At 42.9% G+C, this 24335-nt stretch overlaps 1 protein-coding gene across 1 annotated transcript in view; it reads left to right on the top strand.

Moving 5' to 3' along the window:
* Positions 1-3489: 3489 nt before the first annotated feature.
* TANC1 (tetratricopeptide repeat, ankyrin repeat and coiled-coil containing 1) overlaps positions 3490-24335 on the top strand; it is a gene marked incomplete at its 5' end in the record, with an annotated part of 112578 nt that continues 91732 nt past the window's right edge. Inside the window, one exon of the mRNA XM_081815480.1 lies at positions 3490-3739. Coding sequence (XP_081671606.1) covers positions 3490-3739 — 250 coding nt within the window. The remainder of the gene's footprint in view (positions 3740-24335) is intronic.

Genomic DNA, 24335 nt, shown 5'->3' with positions numbered 1-24335 from the left:
TTTTTTAAAGATTTTATTTATTTATTTGAGACAGAGAGAATGAGAGACAGAGAGCATGAGAGGGAGGAGGGTCAGAGGGAGAAGCAGACTCCCTGCCGAGCAGGGAGCCCGATGCGGGACTCGATCCCGGGACTCCAGGATCATGACCTGAGCCGAAGGCAGTCGCTTAACCAACTGAGCCACCCAGGCGCCCCTATAGATTTCTTAATTTAAAAACATGTCTGTTTGGGGGGACCTCCATTCCCCCCCCCAAATAAAGTCCTTAGATGTGTGGAGCAGTGAGCTGGCCAATTGCAGGAATTGGGAGAGGAGGAGGTTCTGGGTGCATGGACCCTGCTCCCCATAGTTCACCTCCACGTCCCAGCTTCCCGTCTGTGAAGCAGTCCGATTGGACTAGACGTTCTCTGAGATTAAAAACATGTTGCGGGAGATGTGTCTGTGGTACATCAGTGTTCCATGTGAAACACCTGCCAGTCGAACGGGAGGCGGCCTAGCATATCACGGGGTGGTTGATAAATGGTTTTCCCACTCTGGAGAGGATGCCTCGTCCTACCTGGGCTGGCATTTCTGCTGCGGCAACAGGAAGGGTGATCCAAGTGCGTCTCCTCCTTTAATGGAGGTGGGAATAAAATAGGTCACAGTTCAAAGAACACCAGAGCTGGAGGAAATGTGCCCACAGTGCCGGTTATTTCAGTGAAATGGTTTTACCCTTCACTCCCCAGTTTTTTGCTTGTATCACATTGGAGAATACTAAGTATTTAAGAAAACAAACCCTTTTCCAGTAATGAGCTTTACTGTTTATTTCTGGCATTGTCATAATAGGTACATTTCTCCCTAAATTTGTGTGTCCCCATCCAAATTAAGGGGCTTGAAGTCTGATTTGGGGTTTGCTTTTTAATTTTTATTTTTTTAAGATTTATTAGAGAGCACGAGCAGGGCAGAGCAGCAGAGGGAGAGGGAGAAGCAGGCTCCCCGTCGAGCAGGGAGCCCAATTCGGAACTCGATCCCAGGACCCCGGGATCATGACCGGATCTGAAGGCAGACGCTTAACTGAGCCATCCAGGTGTCCCCGGCTTTTTGTTTTTTTGTACAGGTTAGGAATACTTGTGTGTGAGTAGGGAAGACCGTACCTTGTCACAGCACCTGCTCCTATCAGGCCAATCTAGCCGTTGAACTAGCAGGTCTGTGATTTAGATGGTATGAGGGCAGCCACAGGGCAAACCACATGGACAACCCATTCAAGGTCTCCCACACATCCTGTCTGTGTACCTCTTGGGGCTGTGGCCTCCATGCTTTCCAAGTTCTCCATCTCCTAGTGTTCCTTGCCAAATATCCAGGAAATCAGGTGACCAGGCACCATGCTTGTAGGCATAGTACCTGCTTGTATTCCCCCTGATGAGACAGTGTGCTGGTGGGGACTGGTCATGTGCGCCAGAGACTGGACCAGAGAAAACCGCTCTCCTTCCCTCTATTTTCTCAAATCTCCTCAGTGTGGGGGTTACTCAGCCCCAGTGGGCGTTGGCATTACGGTATATACCCCCAGCTCTGCCTTAAGGTCCCTTCCATGGACAGAGAGCTGGGAAACCTCATGTTCTGGCTCAAGACCTCAAGGAGGTGGTTTCAGAAAGATTTCTGGCTTATCTCCAATGGTGTAAGAGTAGCTCCCAGGTCCTGGGAATTGGTGGTGGTTTCTTACAGTGCAGATCAGGAAGCAGGGCGAGCAAGGGTTATAGGAGGACCAGAGTGGGTGACTGTTGCTGTTCATGTAGATTTAGGATGTATGAATTTCCACTAATTCCGGCTTCCTTCCCCCATGGACAGATGTTTGTGTGAATCTTCTTGTTTTTGAAAATTCTAGTGAGGGTTTCCTGGTAATTCTGGTTTTTTTTTTCTTCACATACCAGTTACTTGGATGCTTTAGTGATAAATCTTTAATTTCCCAAGTCTGTTAAAACCCCTTCAAGCACAGCTGGCCCAGGGGAGACTCAAATGACCTTTCTGATGTTGCCAACTCATCCACTGTGGGACCATGGCTTTTCCATTAACAGCTCTTCTGGTTTTGAGTTGCCTTTTGAAAGTCAGGCACGAGCCTATATGCCTGTTTTAACCCCCCACCTTCACCCCGGTCTGTGCAGGGGGTGACTACCTATTTCACCATGCCTCCTAACATGAAGAATAAGCACAGCGTTGCAATTTGAACTTGATAGTTTGGGTAATGTCTCTTTTGAGTCTTGCACACAAAGATCGACAAAAATTGAGCTTCTGATTCAAATCCAGGCCTTGATTTTTCAGAGTCAAGAAGGCCTGGTAAGGACCAGTTGGGTAGTATTTATCAGAGAGACTAGTTTGCTTATAGTAAACTTTCTATATCTTTTCCAGTTCTGCTGTATATAAAGTTAGAGCTTGTAGATGTTTTAATCATCAGGGTAATTTACCTTCCCTCCTCACCCATCCTTAGTTGCTTCTTAGTACACCCGGGAGGGGAGGAAGTGATGGGTGGGGGAGGAGCAATAGAGGAGAGCTTATATGAATGCTTGAGGACCAGCTGTGTCTTTTCCAGAGAGGCTGACCCTAGCCAACGTACTCTTCCTTTTGTCCTCTCTATACTGTAATTGTGTCCTCTGTATTTTGTCATTGGATCTGCTTACCCTAGAATATCTAATTTTCTAATAGTAAGCTTATTTGTCCTTAAGTTCATTTAGGGGCTGAAAACCAGGGAGAACCAGCTTCATCAGTGAGTCCTGTTTCCAGTCCCACGACTAAGGGTTGGGCTGGTTGAGTTGTAGGAGGGTGGTCCCTGTGCTGTGGGGAGTGTGGCATGGATCTGACGAGAGAAGAGATACATGGTGCTGGGGAGGAATGTTGAAGTTGGGAGACCCTCCCTTGGGTTCTCTTATTGGAGAGAAGTGGTGGGAAGGCAGGGAGTTATGGAAAGCATCTGGGTATTTGAATCTATTCTGTAATACCTATGTAAGACCCCCTCGGGTACTTGAGCTGAAATCATGGCTTCTTGTGGATCATTCATACTTGGTCTTAATCTAATCTCAGGGGGTGCCCGAGTGGCTCGGTCAGTTAAGTGTCTAACTCTTGATTTCAGCTCAGGTCATAATCTCAGGGTCCTGGGATCAAGCCCCGCATTGGGCTCCTTGCTCAGCGGGGAATCTGCTTCTCCTTCTCCCTGCTCTTGCTCTCTCTCACTTTCTCTGTCTCTCTGTCTCTCAAATAAATCTTAAAAAAAAAAAAAAACAAAACTCAGATTGGTGGCCTCCTGGACCCATTATTAGGAGTGAAACTGGACCAGTTGATAGGGTACAGAAAAGGGTATGAGGTGTGGAGTTCATTGATACTTGAGTGGTGAAACTTGAATTTTCTCTCACATGGTAAAAAGTCCTAGAAGTGGTAGAAGAAAAAAGAAAAAACTATTAAAAAACAACATACACATGAGATATATGGGAATTATATTCTAAGGATGTAGTTCTTAAGAATTAATCTACCTGTAATGGATGGTCTAAGTTAAGGTTTTCTCTCTTCACTCCAGGAGGTGACTTTGGTCCAGAGACTTCCCCCCAAGTCCTGCCGCCCGGTCATGGTGGAGACTTTTCTGTGAGCAGCCTTCCTATAACAGAGGACACCTACAGGGTGAGCTTGGCCAAAGGTGTCTCCATGTCTCTGCCTTCATCACCTCTGCTGCCTCGACAGTCTCACTCGGTGCAATCAAGATCAAATAAAAAATCCCCAGGTAACTGAACAGCAAAACAGCACCCAAACTAGCTTGGTTATATATGCAATGCATATTGAAATGAAGCAAAACTGGTGCTTATAAGGAATTTTCTGGGAGGATTTCTTTGTTATAGTAATTTCTGGAAGAAGAAAATCTTTAAAAAAGAGAGTTATGATTTGAATAGACTCATTTCTTTAGTTCAACCTATATACAAACTATTTTGATTGCTCAGGCTAGACTTTTACAAAAATTCAAGATCTTTTTATCAATATTAATGTTAATCATTGGTCTTGTGTTCTTGATCATGAATTAGGGAGTGTTATAATCTAAACTCATTGTGGTGCATTTAAAAGTTCTGGATTTTGGCAAGGGTAATCTGACAACAGTCCATTTATTACTGCCAAGTGTTATGTACTGATATACTTTCTTTGATTACATCACCCACCATTTGAACAACTATAAATTTTTGAAAATTCAGACTTTTAAAGGGGTGGGAAGCAAGGGTCTTACGGATTACTTGTTTCAAGTATCTTTGCTTCCCTCATTACCAAGTTTTTGCACTTAACATTACCAATGAAAACACAAACGTTACTTAACTTTGAGAGGTTATGAATCAGATGTGAGGAAAGCCTTTCCAGAATTCTTATACCTGCAATCATGAGAGTTCTTTGATCTTTTAGCTTTGCTGAGCATTTGTTTACTGAAGGCAGGATAGTTTGGGGCCCTTGTTGATCATATGCCAGTGTAAGGATTCTTCTCATTTACACAGAAACGAGTTTGGAATTGGTCTAAGATGTGTCCTGGAGCTATAAAATTGGTATCTGTTTTTCTGGTTTCCTAAATATTTGTATTACTTGAGATGTGATAGGCATTATTTCTGAATCATTTAGTGGATATTTGCAGTTTGTGTGGTGACAAAATTAAGAAGGCAAACCTTGAGGCTTTGAATGTTAGAAATGGTGCTATGAATTGGTGAGTGTCCAAAACCCTTAATTGTTCTAGAGCTTTCTTATTTTGGACAGCATTGTTTATAATCCAGTCATTAGCTGGAACTTGGAAACTTTTTTGGTATGAAGCAATTTCCTGTGCCAAGGAATTTGACCTGTTTATCAGTATTTGGGGAAATTCCTGGAATGTCCTTCCTTCTCTTTGCCTTTCCCTACCACTATATCTCTTTGTCAGATTTTTTCCCTTCTTTCAAATTGTGGTTCCCACACTGCCTTTCTTGATGGTTACCCCATTGGAATTACTCTTCTTCCTACAAATTGTGCACAGCATTTTACTTTTTCCTTTATCAGCCCTGTCATTTGTCCTTTTTCCCTTGAATCAGTGTGTTTATGTGCAGCCTGTGTCTGATGGGCATGGATAGGCACGATGGCTTCTTTGAGTATACATCATCTATATAAAGCCAATATTAGAATTCTGAACTTATCTGGATTTTATTTATTAGAGAGAGAGAGAGAGAGAGCACGAGCAGGAGGGAGGGGGAGAAGCAGGCTCGATCCCAGGACCCTGAGATCATGATCTGAGCTGAAGGCAGACTCTTAACCCCTGGGATCATGACCTGAGCCAAAGGCAGACTCTTAACTGACTGAGCCACCTAGGCGCCCCCTCTCTGGATTCTTAAGGGACCTCAGTTGAGGGTAATGTGAGTGCTAAGTGCAGAAATACAACCTTTGGTAGAATTTGCCTTGCTATAGTCTATGCTGCTGCAAATGAGTTGATGCTGCTTGGGCCTTAGGCCTGGTGAGAATACCTAAGAGACTAGGGAATATGTATTTCAGAGGGAATTTTATTATTAACAGAAGTTTGCTTTAGTGGGACTTGAATCTTTGTAATTTTTTTAATTTGATTTTTCCAGCTCTATTGAGATACACTTGACTATACAACATAGTGATTTTATCTATGCAGGTATATATTGCAAAATAATTACAGTAAGGTTAACACGTCCATCACTTCATAGCTACAATGTGTTTATTTTGTGGGGTGTTAGTGGGATGCTAGATAGCAATGAATGGCATGACAAACATGGGAAGTATGGCTCTCCAGAAGGGTCTCAGAGGCCACAGGCTCTTATGGGCCAGAAATCCCTGATGAGGCCTGGTCTCCTGTGTCCTGACCAAATTGGATATTTTTAGTTTTGAGAAACTATCATATAGTTTGTTTTTCTCCATAGGAATAAAATTTATTAAATGCTTTGCAAGGCCTTATGAACAGAAGGGAATAGTGCGACATTCAGCCTTTTAATGGATTGAAGAGAATATTCTCCATATTAGATGCTTTGGGTCCAAATTAAATACACTAAGCAGATTCTTCTCTAATGGAGCCATGCTTGTGCATTGCCCAAATTTGTGCAGCAAATTTGTGTCTCACAGTGGTAATTTGGCTTCATTATCTTGGCAATTTTAATTCAAAAGGGAAGCTAAGGGCAAAGATGCTTGCTTAAAAATGGCAGTGACTCAGAGTACATCAGACAATAAACAATGTTTTTCCACAGTGTTTAACACTCACAGGTTTCTGTTCGAGCAGTATTGTTAGAAAAGTATCCAGAGACTTAGTGTTCTACCTGCCTGTAAAATTAGTTGGCATATGGTCGTGAACATGCATTGGATTTAAAAATAGCCATCTATTTAAAAAGCTCACACTGTTGTTGCTAATGATACGGTAAATACGGTGTGCATGCTGCGCCCATAGGTAACTGAGCCCTTCCCCTGCGCCCCCCTCACACCAGCCAGGCTGGGCTTAGATCTTGTCATCATTCAGAACCAGCTCTGAATTACCCTGTTGACTTCTGTTCTCATTTGTATGATAAGACTCTTTTCTCTCTCTTTTGTTTAAGAAGGTTCATTAAAAAAAAAAAAAATCTAAACCTGTTTTACTCGTTTGGATAGAAACTCTTCACTAATTGATGCTAATCAAGAAACTGTCAGGGACTGAAACCGTTCTAGCAAAGGTCAAATACTATAAACCCCTGTAATAGGCACTCCACGTAGCTTGTTTTAATGAAAGTTTGTATTTTAATACAATAGGTGATTAGCTGGTGGGTCATGGGAGCTCTGGGCCAGAGACAGTTTCATTAACCTTGCAATAATGTGACCTGCATTTTTCATGGTTGGGTTTCTTACATTCCACTCATATTGCTTAGTTAATATTATTTATTCTCCTACTACCTTGTTCCACATAGTTATATTTTTTTCACTTGTTAGTCTAAAGATGCAATTTTTGAGTATTGTTTCTTTTTTTTTTTTTGAATGGAAACTATATTTGCTGGTAAAGAAAACAAGGGCCAGTATCCATTATAGTCCTGTGGTGGTTGCAAGCTTTTTTGGATTAAGAATTCATTAATATTTGTAATGTATCCTTTTGTCTTCCAGAGAAGAGCAAAGCCCATTTCCTATGGTTTATTTATTAGTAATATCATTAGTTACTTTATACTTGGATTATATTTCCCAGATCACTTTGGGCCCATTATGAAACACTCCAAAGGTAGAGCATGAATGGGAAGCACACTTTTAAAATGCTGTGGTGGGGTACAGCGGTAGAGGTTGGAAAGTGGGGGATACTGCTTTTTTCATCCTCGCTTGTGTGGAGAGAATGGATGGTGCCAGCTAGGTGCACGTCTGCTGCTCGTTCCAGTTCCAGTTCCAGTTCCTGCTGTAGCCCTTTTGGAAACCCCTCTGGCTGGCTGTTTCTTCAAGGCAGAAACCTCCAAGTTGACAGGCTGTGTAGTGAAGTCATTCTGCCCTTTGATTCTTGGACCATAAGTTAATTGTCTGTCCAGGTCCTCCCTCTCTCACCCTGCAAGAGTGTTTCCTGTAGAAAATTAGCATTTTTATTTACTTATTTTTATTTATTTTTTTAAAAAGATTTTTTTGATCTACTCCATCGAGACCTGAGACCACACATGCACTGACTTTTTTCACTTAATATTATATCATGAACAATTTCCAGTTTGCTTGAAGGACTTGAGATTTAATGTCTTTTGTTTCAATATTCCATGATTGATTTTTAACTAGTTTCCAACTGTTGGGTATTTTTTATTTTTCAGATTTTTAAAAATTGTAGCATGAGCTAGGATATTTTGCTTTGTTTTTGCTGTTCAGTGCCTATGAATTCAAAATTTTTAATTGTGGTAAAATACAAGTAACAGAATTTGCCATTTTAACTATTTTTAAATGTACAGTCTAGTCATGTAAAGTACATTCACATTATTGTGGAAGCAGTCTCCAGAGCTCCTGAAGTGAATGCTTTTGTCCAGTAATTTTTGCGCACATCTGATATTGTAAGAGTGGCAAGTTCCCAGAAACGGAATTATTGAACTAAATGGACTGCATTTTTAAAGATCTTGATGCATACTGCCCAGTCACTTTCCAGAAAAGCTGTATTGATTTCACATTCCCTCCCGAGTTCTTTGAGAGGCTTCTTTTTGAAGTTAACCATCTTCTGGGAACGGTCTCAGATGGATTAGTGCTGGTGCGGTGCTTTGTCCGAATTAGTAAGAAGGGACTGAGAGAAGTCCTCCTGTCACCTTCCTCTTTTTGAACTTCCCTTCTGTCTGCACTTCTCAGACAATTCCCATTTTCTTTCCTTCCATGTTACTGTGTCAGGGGAATGATCACAGCTGAGTCAGATCAAGTTCACGGTCAGAAAAACACTCAGCTGGCTTCCAGTTTTAGCTACAACCACACTCTGTTATGTGGGGAAGATCATAGACATTTTCTATTTTTTTTTTTAAAGATTTTATTTTTAAGTAATTTCTACACCCACCGTGGGGCTCGAACTCACAACCCCGAGATCACACTCCACCAGCTGAGCCAGCCAGGCGCCCCAGGATCATAGACATTTTTGAGTTGGCGAGGCCTCCAGACCAGGTCAGGCCATCTGTGCCAGGCCTCTTTGCAGATAGGGAAGGGGATGGAACTTGCCCCAGTGTGGAAGTTACTGGTAGAGCTTTGGCCTAAGCCCAGGTCCCCTGCTCTGTCCCCAGCATGTTCTCCGATGCCAGTCTGCATTGTTCTGTCTGTACGTTGTTGACACATGAGCTGTAAATGACGGCGCTTTGTGTCCTGGTTGCGTGCACACAGGGAGGCCATGTGCCCACATGCATCTGTGAGGCTTTTTTGGGGGGGGGGGTAGGAGAGGGGAGAACAACCCAGGAAATGCACAGTCCCAGCCCAAGCCTGCCTGTAGCGCTGGCTAGTTTTAGGCCCTGCTTTCACCCAAGTGGTCAGGGCCACAATTAGGGCTCTGACTTTCAGCAAGGACAGTTCCTCCTGCTGCAGTGAATAGGAAAACATTCTTTGTTTTCTCCTGGAGACATGGTGTACGATAGCCTCCTCCTCGGAATAGGCGGCTGCCTGTGCCTTTTACTGCCACGCCCAGCCGTGACCCGGACACACACTCTCTGTTGCCCTGTGTTGACGCATCGAGCCCATGTGAATGCCTTTGCTCTACTGTGAACCTGAGGACCTTTCTGAGTGCCCTTTATTTCCGCACCCGCGATCCTGGTTCACCCATATACACTTTGTCCGTGCCTCTGACTCACCCCAGAGTTTCTGTTTTTTTGTTTTTAAAGATTTTATTTATTTATTTGACAGAGGGAGACAGAGGGAACACAAGCAGGGGGAGTGGGAGAGGGAGAAGCAGGCTTTCTGCCAAGCGGGGAGCCCGATTCGGGGCTCGATCCCAGGACGCTGGGATCATGACCTGAGCTGAAGGCAGACGCCTAACGACTGAGCCACCCAGGCGCCCCTCTCCCCAGAGTTTTTTTTTTTTTTTTTTAAAGATTTTATTTATTTTTTAGAGAGCGAGCGAGAGAGAAACAGCATGAGAGGGGAGAGGGTCAGAGGGAGAAGCAGGCTCCCCGCTGAGCCGGGAGCCCGATGTGGGACTCGATCTCAGGACCCTGGGATCATGACCTGAGCCGAAGGCAGACGCCTAACGACTGAGCCACCCAGGCGCCCCTCTCCCCAGAGTTTTAAAGAAGACTGATGCCTGAGTTCTACCTTTAGAGATTCTGATTTAATGCATATGAGGTATGGCCTGGGCATTGGGATTAAAAAAAAAAAAAAAAGCTTCCCAGGTGATTCTAATATGTAGCAAAGTTTGAGAACCACTGGTAAGGAATTATAGGAGACAATCACATATTCTTTTTTAATGAGGGTAAATAGACTGATATTATCTTTAGTTTTTAAATTTTAGAAATAATATTTGAGGAGGAGAAGACATTACAAAAATGAACTAAAGGTACAATAAATCTTGGTTTACTCGTACCCCCAGAAAGACCAACTCTTTTGACACTCGATTGAATGTCTTTCCTGTACTTTTGTAGTACACAAGTGATGCATTCGCCCATTTGCCTGAGCACTGGATATGTAAGAGGTTCCCAGTTTTCCACCAAATAAAGAACAGTGGAGGGCGCCTGGGTGGCTCAGTTGGTTAAGCGACTGCCTTCGGCTCAGGTCATGATCCTGGGGTCACAGGATCGAGTCCCGCATCGGGCTCCCTGCTCGGCGGGGAGCCTGCTTCTCCCTCTCCCACTCCCCCTGCTTGTGTTCCTGCTCTCGCTCTCTCTCTCTCTGTCAAATAAATAAATAAAATCTTAAAAAAAAAAAGAACAGTGGAAGAACATTCTCATATATTAATATTTAAAGTCATCTCTAATATTTTCGTTGGATAGACGATGCAAGTGGGATTACTGGGTGGAAACTAATGTTGAGAGTGGATTGTGATATACTTGTCATTTGTACTTTTTTCTTTGGGGAATTTGTGGTATTTGTTTAATCTGCTTGGGCAATACGTATTTCTTAGCAAATCATCACAGCTTTCCTGTTTGTTTTAAGACATACATAAGTCATGTATGTCACTAAAACATTTTCCTAGATCGTCATTTTCCATTTAATTAGGTTTATAATAGTGTTTTATGACCCACAAAAGTTTTTTGTTCTCTCAGTTCAAATTTATATACTTTTCCATTGTGATTTATCTCATTGCATTTTTTAAAAACAGCTTTATTGTGATGTATCACATACCGTATAATTCACCCATTTAAAGTTTACAGTTCAGCGTTTTCAGTATTTTCACAGGGCTGTGCAACCATTGCCAAATCTAATTTTAGAACCTTTTTATCTCCCTTAAAAAAAAACAAAAACCCATTCACATTAGCAGTTCCTCCACATTCCTCCCTACTTCCCTCCCCCTCTCCCTAATCCACCATCCCGCAGCCCTAAGCAAACGGTAATCTATTTTCTATCTCTGAATCGCCTATTCCAGGCTTTTCACATAAATGGAATCCTGTAACATGTGGGCTCTTGTGACTGACTTCTTTCGTGTAACAGTGTTTTCTAGGTTAATCCACATTGTAAGTAGTATGTATCAGAACTTCCTTCCATTTCATTACCTAATATTTTATTGTATGTATATACCACATTTAAAAATCCATTCTTCAGTATATGGACATTTGGATTTCTAGTTTTTGGTTATTAGGAATAATACTGTTGTGAACATTTGTGTGTGCATTTTTGGGTGTATGTATCTTTTCATTTCTTGAGTGTATACCTAGGAATAAAATTGCTGGATCATACAATAATTGTATGTTTAACATTTTGAAGCACTGCCAAAGTATTTTCCAAAAAGTGACTGCAACATTTTGGATTCCCACCAGCAGAGTGCGACATTTCTAGCTTCTCCACATTCTTGTCAACGCTTGTTGTTGTCAGTCTTTTTTTTTTTTTTTTTGTTAGTCATCCTACTGCATGAGAAATGGCATCTCCTTGTAGTTTTATTATTAAGTTGTAAGAATTCTTTTTATATTCTAATTACAAGTTATGCAGTATAAAAATTTACTTCCATTCTGTGGGTTGGTCTTTTTCACTTTCTTGATACTGTTGTTTCAAGCACAAGTTTTTAACATTGATGTAGTCCATTTTATTTTATCACTGTCCTTTTGATGCTCTAAGAAACTATCGTCTACTCCAAAGTCACAAAGACTTAGACCTATGTTAATTTTTCATACATGCTGTGAGGTAGGGGCCAACTTCATTCTTGTACGTGTGGCTATCCGTTTGTCCTGGGGCCATTTACTGAAAAGACAGTTTTCCCCCCATTGAATGGCCTTTGACCAAGTCACTGCTATGCTCTAAACCAGCCCTATGTTTCACTTCTCCCTTCGCCTTATTCTCTTCCTGGTGCCTAAGGTTAGAACTTCCTCTGTCAAACTTGACCTCATGGGTGGCTTACATCTTTTGCTTCAGCCAGCCTTCCTTTGTGTCTCTCCTTTTCCCTGTGGGAGAAATAAATTCTTGCTCCAAACACCTGAAGCACTGTGCTTCCTCCTTTCTTCCTCCCTCTGCACAGATACTCATTGCATGTCTCTGCCCTGACCTTCCCTGAGCTCCTTGTCTTTGGTTCTTGTCTTTGTTTCCACCTGGAAGCCTTGGAGATAGGATCTAATCACTTCTTTCAGTTACCCTGGTACATACCTATGCCCCTGTTAAAATGGATAGTTTAGTAATTGCCAGTCATCAGCCCCATGTGACTGGTTGAAAATACTAATGGACACATAAGCAATTTCAGTGTAATGGTACCTTACATTTATAAAGCCAGAAACATAGCTTCCCCCCTATTTAGAGAGAACTGATTCTTTAATTAAGGTCTTACCTCTTTGCCAGGGCTTTGCTGTCATTAGGCAGTGAGCAAAGGGGAGTATATTTTAAGCTGGGTTTGTCAGGGGTCTTCTCAACCCTACTTTTTTTTTTTTTTAAGATTTTATTTGAGAGAGAAAGAGCAAGAGAGAGCACAAGTGGGGAAGGGGGCAGAGGGAGAGAGAGAAGGAGACCCCACCCCCGCTGAGCAGGGAGCCTGACATGGGCTCAATTCCAGGACCCCAAGATCATGACGCTTAACCGACTGAGCTGAAGGTGCCCCTCAACCCTACTTTTCTATGCTTCTGTCACTCTTCCGTTTTCTCAGGCTCTTGGCATTTTTGCTGCATGTTTTGCACCGCCTGTGGTTAATGATGACTGGAGGCTTTATCCAGTCACACTTTACAGCAGCGTCAGCTGTACCCCGTGGTGGTGTCAGATGGCGGCGAGAACAAACCCAGTGCCATGCTCAGAAATGAGTCTTTTTACCTCAAGAAAACAGATGGGGGCAGGGAGAGCAGTGGTTGGAATCTCTTTTTTGATCATTTCCAATTCTCAGAGAAGTCACAGAAGCTCATGGAAGCCTTTGTACCTGTAGCTGACATTGATGAAAGTTACTGTAAAGTAGAAATAGACAAAAAGGAAAGATTGATGCTCCAGCTTGAATCCTCAAGCTTGTGGTGAAACAGGTCTGTGTGTGTGTGTGTGTGTGTGTGTGTGTGTGTCAGCAGGAATGGTTGGCTGTGTTCCAGGTGGAGGGGCAAGGGTGTGCAGAACCTGGCGTTGGGAAGCTGACGCGAACACAGAATGGCGATCTCTAGAGGAGAGCTCAGTAAGAACCGGAGTGCCTTACAAAGGGAAAACTGGGACCACAGGGAAAATCTCCATTGTCTGGGCCTGGAGTGTTAAACCAGTAGGCTTTGCCCCTGGTGGCTTACGGAGAGTAGCTAGTGAACAGTTAACGCATGGAACCCTTTGTTTGCACGAGCATTCTGAGAAATAAGATTTAGGAAACTCTTGGGGCGCCTGGGTGGCTCAGTCGTTAAGCGTCTGCCTTCGGCTCAGGTCATGATCCCAGGGTCCTGGGATCGAGCCCCGCATCGGGCTCCCTGCTCTGTGGGAAGCCTGCTTCTCCCTCTCCCACTCTCCCTGCTTGTGTTCCCTCTCTCGCTGTGTCTCTCTCTGTCAAATAAATAAATAAAATCTTTAAAAAAAAAAAAAAAAGATTAGGAAACTCTTCCAAGGAGGCGTGACTTGGTGTGACTTTCTTGTCCCTTCCATCACCAACCAAGTCCTCCTTTATTGGTCAAAGGTCCTACGTGGCAGTTAATGAGCTCACTTAACTATTTTTTTAATAGAATTTTTTAAAGAGCACCTCACAGCAACATTAAGTGAAGTGTCTGGAGATGTTTCATACACCCCTACACATGCACAACCTCCCCATTATTGACATCCCCCATCACAGTGAGACATTTGTCACAATCAGTGAACCTACATTGGCATGCCATCATCACCGAAAGTCCAAAGTTTACATCCTTGGTGTTAGATTTTCTGAATCTGGACAAACATATGATGATAGGTATCCATCATTATGGTATTCTACAGAGTATTTTCACTGCCCTAAAAATCCTCTGTGCTCCATTCCATCTATGCTACACATCCTACCTTGAACCCCTGGCACTACTCACCTTTGTAATTATAATCTCCATAGTTTTGCCTTTGCTGGAAGGTCCTAGAGTTGGAATCCTATAGTATGTAGCCTTTTCATACTGGCTTTTTCACTTAATAGTTATGCCTTTAAGGTTCTTCCATATCTTTTTCATGACTTGATAGCTTATTTTTATTTTTTATTTATTTTTAAAGATTTTATTTATTTGACAGAGGGAGACACAGCGAGAGAGGGAACACAAGCAGGGGGAGTGGGAGAGGGAGAAGCAGGCTTTCTGCCAAGCGGGGAGCCCGATTCGGGGCTCGATCCCAGGACCCCGGGATCATGACCTGAGCCGAAGGCAGACGCTCAACGACTGAGCCACCTAGGTGCCCATTATTTCTTTTTAGTGCTGAATACTATTCCATTTTCTGAATGCACCACAGTTTGGCAGTTATGAATAGACCTTCTGTAAATAGTTGTGTGCCAGTTTTTGTATGGACATAAGTTTTTTTTTTTCTTTTTAAAGATTTTATTTATTTATTTGAGAGAGAAAGAGAGAGAGAGAGCATGGGGGGGGAGGGTCGGGAGGGTCAGAGGGAGAAGCAGACTCCCCGCCGAGCAGGGAGCCCAATGCGGGACTCGATCCCGGGACTCCAGGATCATGACCTGAGCTGAAGGCAGTCGCTTAACCAACTGAGCCACCCAGGCGCCCTGGACATAAGTTTTTAATACCTTTGGGTGAATACCAAGAAGCATGATTTCTGGCTAATATGGTACGAGTATGTTTAGTTTTATAAAAAATTGATAAACTTCCTTTCAAAGTGGCTGTACCGTCTTTGCATTTCCATAAGCAATGAATAAGAATTCCTGTTGTGCTATATCCCCACTTGCATTTGGTGTTGTCAGTTTTTTGGATTTTGGCCATTTTGATAGATGTATGGTGGTCTCTTATTGTTTTCATTTGCAGTTCCCTGATGAGATATGTTATAGAGTATCTTTTCATAGCTTATTTTCCACATGTGTACATCTTTTCTGGGTGAGCTATCTGTTAAGGTTTGGCACATTTTATTTTTTTATTTTTTTTTAAAAGATTTTATTTATTTATTTGAGAGAGAGAATGAGAGAGAGCACATGAGAAGGGGGAGGGTCAGAGGGAGAAGCAGACTCCCTGCCGAGCAGGGGGAACCTGACGTGGGACTCGATCCAGGGACTCCGGGATCATGACCTGAGCCGAAGGCAGTCGCTTAACCAACTGAGCCACCCAGGCGCCCCAGGTTTGGCACATTTTAAAAGGTTGTTTGTTTTCTTGTTAGTTTTAAGAGTTCTTTGTATATTTTGGATTATAGTCCTTTATCAGATGTATCTTTTGCAAATATTTTTTCCCAGTTTGTGGCTTGTCTTCTCATTCTCTTGACATTGTCTTTCGCGGAAGAGTTGTTTTTAGTTTTAGTGAATTTCAGCTCATCAGTTATTTCTTTCATGAATTGGGGTTGTATCTAAACAGTCACTGACATAGCCAGGGTCGTTAGGATTTTTTTATGTTATCTTCTAGGGGTTTTATAGTTTAGCCTTTTACATTTAGGTCTGCGATCCATTTTTGAATTTTTGTGAAGGGTGTGAAGTTGGTGTCTAGGTTTAATTTCTTGCATGTGAATGTCCATTCTTCTTCAAAGTTGTATTGGCTATTTCGGGTCTTTTGCCTTTCCATATAAACTTTAGAATCAGTTGGCTAATATCTACAAAATAACTTGCTGGGATTTTGATTGAGATTACATTGAACCTATGGATTAAGTAGGAAAAATTGGCATCTTGAAAATGTAGAATCTTCCCTTCTATGAATATGGACTGTCTCTCCATTTGGTTAGTTCTTTGATCATCAGCGTTTTTTAGTTTTCTTCATGTGGAGCTTTTATACATTTTGTTTATACTGAAGGATTTCACTTTTTGAGGTGCAAATGCAAATGGTATTGTTTTTAATTTCAAATTCCACTTGTTCATTACTGGTATATATGAAATCAATTGGCTTTTGTATATTAATTCTGTATCCTGCAAGCTTGCTATAATCCCTGTTCCAGGAACTTTTTGGTCCGTTATTTCGGATTTTCTACATAGACGATCATGTCATCTGTGGAAGAAGTTAGTTTTATTTCTTCTTTGCCAATCTATATACCTTTTCTTGTCTTATTGTATTAACTAGGACTTCCAGGGCAGTGTTGAAAAGGAGTGGTGAGAGGGAATATCCTTGCCTTGTTCCTGATCTTAGTGGGAAAACTTCTTGTTTCCACCATCAAGTATAATATTAGAGTTTTTGTAGATATTCTTTATCAATTTTAGGAATTTTCCCTCTGTTCCTAGTTGACTGAGAGTTTCTATCATGAATGGGTATTAGATTTTGCCATGAATTTTCTGCATCTATTGATATGATCATGTGATTTTGCTTCTTTAGCCTATTGATGTGATGGATTACATTAATTTTCTGATGTTGAACCAGCCTTGCACACCTGGAATCAATCTCCCTTGAGTGTGATACAGAATTCTTTTATTTTTTTTTTTTTAAGATTTATTTATTTTAGAGAGAGAGCGTGTGTGCACATAAGCAGGAGGGGCAGAGGGAAAGGGAGAGAGAACCTGAAGCAGACCCCTTGCTGAGCACAGAGCCTGATGTGAGGCCTGATCCCACGACCCCAAGACCACAACCTGAGCTGAAACCAAGAGTCGGATGCCCAACCGACTGCACCACCCAGGTGCCCTTATAATTCTTTTTATGCATTCTTGGATTTGATTTGCTAATATTTTATTGAGGATTTTTGCATCCATATTTATGAGAGCTATATTGGTCTGTAGTTTTCTTGTACTGTCTCTGGTTTTGGTGTTAGAGGTATGCTGTCTTCATAGAATCTGTTAGAGTGAGTTAGGAAGTATACCTTTTACTTCTGTCCTCTGGAAGAGATTGTAGAGAACTAGTATGATTTCTTACTTAAATGTTTAGTAGAATTCACCAGTGAACCCATCTGGGCCTGGTGCTTTCTATTTTGGAAGGTTATTTGTTGATTCAGTTTCTTTAATAGCTATAGGCCTATTCAGGTTGAGCTCACTTTTTGAAAAGCCTGATGTATTACCTGCCATCAGTCAGAAACCTGTGAGACTCTGGTTTTAGCTAACTAAAATATTAGCGATACTGATAGGTGCAGAAGTCTCCATCCACCCCAGTCTTGGGCAGTTTGGAACTGGATTCACCTCCTACTTGGTGTGCTTGGGTAGGTTATAGGTCTTTCCTTATCTGGGAGATGGGGGTAATAATGGCACTTCTCTTTATAGGGTAACTGAAATTTATATGAGATGCAGACTGTGAACTGTAGGGCCTGATACACAAGCTCTTCTGTGGGGGTTGCTGTTTCAATGTAGCCATCTGCCTTGGCGCCCATCTTCATTTTCCTTCATCTGACTTGGTGGCCGAGAATGGATTCCCACAGTATCAGTCCTCTCAATTCTCCATCCTCAGCCAGATGCCCCCTTCACCCCCGCTGAGGGATTTCATTCTCTGATATCTGTGTTTCCTGGCAAGCATATGTCTTCCTGATGGGCAGCAGGACATGAAAGCAGTATAGGGCAGTGACTGACCCACTGTCTGGGTTCTGATTCCAGCTTTGCCACTAACTACTTGTATTATTCCTCTCTTGGTTTGCTCGAGATTTGTGCAAAGTGATTAGAATTATGTCTGTAAAACTGCCCTGTAAAGGAAGCCAGCTTTGTGAGCTGTGAGGCAAATGCAAAGGCTTATTAGGAAAGCACTTCTGAGCAGAAAAGAGACATTTGGGTAAAGCAAAGGGAGGATGCGCAGTGGCGATACATGGGATTTGTGAAGCTCCTGTGAGCTCTGTATGGAAACTAGAGTGAGTGATGGCTGAAGCTGATGGAGAGTAAATGCTCCAGCATGGTCCACACTTGCTCACCAGGCAAGGAGAGCAAAACTTGGATGGAAGTTGAGCGGACACTTACTTGTCAGAAGCACAGTTACAAAGTTGCTCCTTAGGTAGCTGAGTGATAAAGTTGGCACTTATGGCAGAAACCTCTGTGTCTGGTTACTCTTGAACATCCCTTAAACTGCTCATGAATTACCGTATGCAGACATAGTGTCTCCGGATGGCACGGTCATCTTTCTTCTGCCATTGACACAGATGGTTGTGTATTTGGATGAGCCCGATGAAGTAGGTAGCTTGTACTTAGGTCTGTGTTGTACCAGAAATGTGTACCTTACACACAGAATCCCATTATGTGAGGGCATGTAGGGGCCGAGAGTGACTAAGGGAATAGTAGATGTGTGTGTCTCATCCTCTGGAACATTTCCCCCACCTTGTGGAGCCCATGTAGTTGAATGCAGGTAAGTGGTTGGGCCCAGGTCACAACTCCATTGTAACACTACAGGGAAGTGTCATTTGAGAATATAGTAGGTGTTAACAGACACTTGTGTCTTGGGCATTTTGATATTTCACAAGGACTCTGGATGTGAGGGTCTTCAGTACTCAAAAGAAAATATGTGCCTGCTGTATACATCCTAGAGTCTAGTGTTAATATTTGATATGGGAATTAGAGGTCTTGAAGTGAGGCTTACAGGCTAGAATCTCCTCTTTTGTTAATCAAAAAATGATTGTGGACTTTGAGATCTTTAGCAAAAATTCAATAGAAGTTTTCTTTATTAAGAGTAGTTTACTTTTACAAAATAATTTACAACATTTTTTTTCTCAGTTTGAGTTCTTATTAGAGCCAGGTGTGTGTTCTCTCAGATTTGAATGAATGTATATGTACACTCATACATATGCTAAAATTTGAGTATATGTGTATAAAGGATTCTCAGAGTGCATGGTTTTTGTTTTGTTTTGTTTAGAAGTGGTGGTGAGATTTAAGCAGATCTTGTCTGCATTACATAAGGTGAACTTATGTACACGTCTTTTCCCTTGCTGGGGGAAACTCTATCTAAGCCATGTAGTGCTGTGGGAAGTTTCTGGATAAACCTGGGGTGCACATCCAAAGTCCCTGTTCTTAGCAGCTCTGTGTGCCTGGAAGTGACTTGACAAGTTCTCTGAATCTTGGTTTCCTCATAGTTCTTTGAGAAGATAGAGGGGATGTTGGTAAAGTGCCTGGCTACTAAAACACACGCAGAAAGTGCTGTTGCCCCCTAATTTCTGAGATCGGATAACTTGCCCCTTTTTCCATTTGTTGGCTTTTCAGACTTCCTCCTCTTCTGACTTGAGTTTGTCTGTCTGACCTGGGCAGCGGGGAGGGCACATGCCTGTCTCGGTGCAGGGACCTCTCACATCTTGCTGTTGATACCTGGATTTGGGTCTGTGAGTTCTGGGTGTGGCTTTGCGGAGGAGGTGACCCGTCCACAGCTTGTGTGACAGGTCTCGTCAGATCTTTCCTTCCTTTTCATTTCCTGTAGTAGGTGTTGCTCCCAGCCAAGTGCCTTATTTCTTTATTCATGGTCCTATTATAGTTCTTACTGAAAGTGGTAAAGATCAAACAGTAGTGAGAATGCAAGTAACCAAGATTTGGAGTGTGAGAAGCGGTTCACAAGGAAGCAGGCTGATACCAGAGGTTTTGGGGTGAGGGTAGGGAAATCACCCAGCATCTCTATGCTGTCTTAAGGGGGTACTAATTCTGCCTTGTACGAAAGATCCCTCAGAATGGCCACCTAGGCCCTGTAAGACTCTCCAGAAGAAATGGTGTCAGGCCAGGTCAAGGAAGCACACATTAGACAGTTTCTGAAGACGTGATATTTATTCGACATTAGGTTTTACTGCATTTTTTTTTTTTTTTAAGTTTATGGTGTCTTAATAAGCAATTGAGGAATAACAGGTCCTTTTAAGGCAGGTAAAAAATCTTACTGTAGCTTCATACCTGTGAGTCACTTTGACTTTTTTGCTGTTGCTGGTAGATTTCTTAATGATACAGTGGAAGGAAAAAAATAAAACTTACTGAGTCCAATATGTTTTCCCTGAAATGAGAAAGACTGCTCAAGAGTCTAGCAGACTGCTCATGATTCTCTTGAGCTTTTGGATACTTCTATTATTTTTGTGGTTTAGTTTCCCTGTTTCTTCCTTTCAGACTGGAAATTCTTAGTTTGTGTGCCCTTTGGCCTTTAAAAATAGTCCCTCTCAGGAGCTCTTGCTTCCCCTAGCTTTTCTGGACTGGCTGGCAGCTGAGTTGGCAAGAGTTGGTGGTGACCTTTATTTCTTCGAATGTCCTCAGAGGCACCCTGAGTTAATTCCGTCTGTCTTTCGCTCGGTGATTTCATGAGGTTCCATAAACTTTTGTCTTACTCAGGCTTGTTGAGCATTAGCTGTATGTTGGGCTGTGGGGTAGAGGTGAGGTAGGTAGAAAGGTAAGTAAACACTTGGCCCTCAGCTTTGGGGACCTCCCAGATTAGTGAGAGAGGTGATGACTTGTGAGACCTCGAGCTGTCTACAGAGTTGTGATGTCACGGAAAAGAGCGAGAATCTCTGGGGGCCGCTGGTAAGGTGCCAAGTGCATGTGACAGTAGAAGGTGCTCTGAACGTGTGAATTTGGGGTTATGGCTAACAGGGGTTGGGGTGGCAGGAAGACTGTTGTGTGAAGTGTGGAGAGCATGCAGGAATGTGAGGGACTGGGCCGCCCTGGCTGGAGCTAGCTCACAAAGGCATAGTGGGGCAGCCAGCAGTGTTCGAGAAGAGTGTGGAACTTCGGTGGGAACCAGGAGCGATTTTAGTCATTTGGTAGTGGTGTCCTTTGATCGTTTTTTAAATAGAAGGAATAAATAGATAGGGGTTTTAGGACAATAACTATTTTTATTCAGGCCATCTTGGAGTTGGGGCAGTTGGTTGGGACTCTTTTGTAATGATTCAGATGAAGTAGAGTAACCGAAACCTCTGCAGCATCAGGAGAATGGAGGGAGATGGGAGTCTGAGAGAGTTGTAGGGAAAAGCATCTATAGGTTGTGGTGACCTGTTTGTACGTGAGAATGAGGGAAGGAAGACAAGTGCAGAACGGCTCTGGCCAGACCTTGCTATCTCTTGTCATATACCGTGGCACACGGGAGAGATTTTTTCAGCAGTTGGGATAAATTGACCGTCCCTTGGGGCACTGCCCGGCTGCGCAGGCGTCCAGACAGCTGAGGGATCCACATATCTGCACACGCTTCACTCCTCCTTTGCAAACCAGTTGGGAATCTTGCCGAGGGCTCTAGCTTGGTTTTCTAGGGGGGGGTCTAGATTCGGAAAAATTGTTGTAGCCCTAGTGGCTTTACCCTTCCCTGCTATGTAATTATTAGGAAGTGTCTCCAAGGTGATCATCATTCTTGTAATTTAAGTAAGGCTCTGACAGTTGGAATTTCAACCCCGGTCCTGGGATTTCGAGTCCTGCTGGTTCTGTCCTGCCAGAGGCGCAGGTGCTGTGTAATTAACCACAATGTAGACTACAGAAACAAGTTGGTTGGGCGGGGTGGCGAGTTGGACTTTGAATGTCTTGAACCGTAGATGCTCCACAGAGCCTTGTTCATGAAGAGCACTGGGGAATTGCACGTGCAGAGCCTGGGCTCAGAGTGCTCAAGGGAGAAGGGAGGGTTTCAAGACATGGCATCTGTGGCAGACGCTGGGAAGTTCAAGTACAATAAGGCATAAAAAGTGTTCGCTTTTGGAAATGGGTAATTGATGACAGAGTAGAATTGACAAATTTCTTCTGTCAGAGGCCAGATGCTAAATATTTATTTCGGGCTTTGAGGGCCATACGGTCTGTGTTGTAACTACTCAGCCTTCTTGTTGTAGCACAGATCAGCCGCAGTCCATAAAGGGATGGTCATGGCTGTGTGGCACTCACATTTTATTTATAAAAACATGCAGTGGGGCAGATTGCATAGTTTGCCAGCTTAAAGGAAAGGGGGTGGGGGATGGAAAGTTAGTATTTATTTAGTACCTAACCACTCTGTATCTAACCCTGAGGTGTAGGTACTAACCCCATTGGCAGTTGATGGAGAGACCCAAGAGTGGATGATTTGCTAAAAGCTGCACAGCTGGTTCCTGACTGGCTGGGATTTGAACTTCCGTCAGCCTGACTCCGAAGCCCTGGACAGTTCATTTCACCTCATTGCTGCCCAGAATAGCAGCATTTGGTCAGATCCCTCCCGGCAGGTACAGGTGACATGGAAGCCATCAAGCTCTTCATTCCCATGACCTTCAGGGATGCCGGGTTTTTTGTTTTTTGTTTTTTTTTTTGCCTCCCCCTTGTATAGTTTGCTAGGGCTGCCATAACAAAGTACCACACAGTGGGTGGCTTAAACAACAAAAATGTATTTCTCACAGTTCTCGAGGCTTGAAGTCCAAGATGAGAGTACTTGCCGCTTTACTTCTTCCTCTGGCTCCTCTCCTCAGTTTACAGATGGCCTCCTCCTCACTGAGTCCTCACATGGTCTTCCTCTGTGCCTGTGCATCCCTGGTGTGTGTCTGTGTGTCCAGACTCCCTCCCATAAGGACACCGCTCCAATGGGAGTAGGGCCCACGGCAGTGGCCTCATTTTAACTTAATTACCTCTTTAAAAGCCTGGTCTCCAAATACAGTCACATTCGGAGATACTGGGAGTTAGGCCTTCAACCTATGAAATTTGGGGGAACACCATTCAGCCTGTAACAACCCTCTTCTTCTGTGATGGGTGTCAGAGGACTGTCAGGAACACAGCCTGAATTCCTGAATACAGAAGATAAAGGCATTGTCCTGTATGTGAAGGTATCAGTTACCATTAGAGCCTTGAATGGACTTTTTTTAACACAAACTTTTTATTTTATCTTATTTTAAAGATTTTATTTATTTTAGAGAGCGCAGGGGGAGGGGCAGAGGGAGAGGGAGAATCTCAAGCAGACTCTCCACTGAGCGTGGAGACAGACACGGGGCTCGAGCTCACGACCCTGAGATCATGGCCTAAGCTGAAATCAGGAGTCAGACGCTTAACCAACTGAGCCACCCAGGTGCCCCTAAACTTTTTATTTTAGAATAGTTTTAGATTTATAGAAAAGTTGCAAAGATAGTTCAGAGTTCCCATCTGACACATACCCAGTTTCTCCTATTATTAACATAGTACGTTAATGATATATTGTCACAATTAATAAACTAATACTGATATATTATTATCAACTAAAGTCTATACATCATTCATATTTCTTTAGTTTATAACTAATATTCAGGATCTTATTCAGGATACCACATTACGTTTATTTATCATGTCGGATTAGGCTCCTCTTAGCTGTAATAGTTTCTCAGACTTTCCTTGTTTTTGATGACTTGGGCAGTTTTGATGCGTACTGATCGGAATTTTGTAGGACGCCCCTCTATTGGGATTTGTCTGATGCTTCTCTCATGATTAGACTGGAGTTAGGGGGTTTTGGAGAGGAAGACTACAGACGTAAAGTGCCCTTCTTATCACATTGCGTTGATGGTGAGTACTAGCAACATGACTTATCACAGTTTATGTTAACTTTGGCTACCCAGCCAAGGTAGTGGAGTAGAGAGTAAAGTTACTCTCTCTCCTTATACCCCTCCCCATATCCTACTCTCGGGAGGAAAGGTGCCGTGAGCAGCCCATATATGAAGGGTGGGGTGTTCTCCTCCCCTTCCTTGACAATGGGGTATCTACATAAATTTGGGATTTTCTGTGTGGAGATAGATTTCTTCTTCCCCACTCAGTTACTTATATCACTGTAGATTCACAGGTAGATGCCATTTCAGGTTGTGCTATGAGACAGCCAACCCAGGGACACTCGGCCCTTCTGCCCCACATGTTGCCTTGTGGGCTCTAAGTGAAGGGAAGCTCTTTGCAGGGGCCAAAAATGCAGAGCTCTGTGAGGTCCAGCCTAAAACCTGGGCAGAGAGCTGCTGCCTCCGAAGTTTAATTCCTCCACGTAGACTGTTGACCACATGTGTGTTACGTGAAACCGTCAAGAAGAAGAAGCCTTCCTGGGTTTTGTTCTCCGAACCCCTAATGGGTGCAAGCATTGTTGTCTGATGGTGAAGAAATGCCCTTGTGGATTTTGTCTGAAATCCGCATTGAAGCAGCGCCACCGTGTGGTAGATGCTGAAGGATGAGTGTGTTCCAGGAACAATGTCTGCCTAGTTCTGGGACTCTTCTGACCCATGTTCTTAAAAGAGGCTACCTTCTGACTTTGGCTTCACACATCACCAGGTTTACATAAGAAATAAACACTTGAAGGTTAAAATTCTCAATAGTTCTTTATTTTGGCATAGTAATTGCTAACTTTGGTCACCCAGGCCAAAGGGTGTCAGGATATCTTAAGGTAAGC

Source organism: Leptonychotes weddellii, chromosome 3 (assembly GCF_054177405.1).
Source record: "Leptonychotes weddellii isolate Sample4059 chromosome 3, ASM5417740v2, whole genome shotgun sequence".
Taxonomy (NCBI): domain Eukaryota; kingdom Metazoa; phylum Chordata; class Mammalia; order Carnivora; family Phocidae; genus Leptonychotes; species Leptonychotes weddellii.
This window is presented reverse-complemented; position numbering and strand designations above follow the sequence as displayed.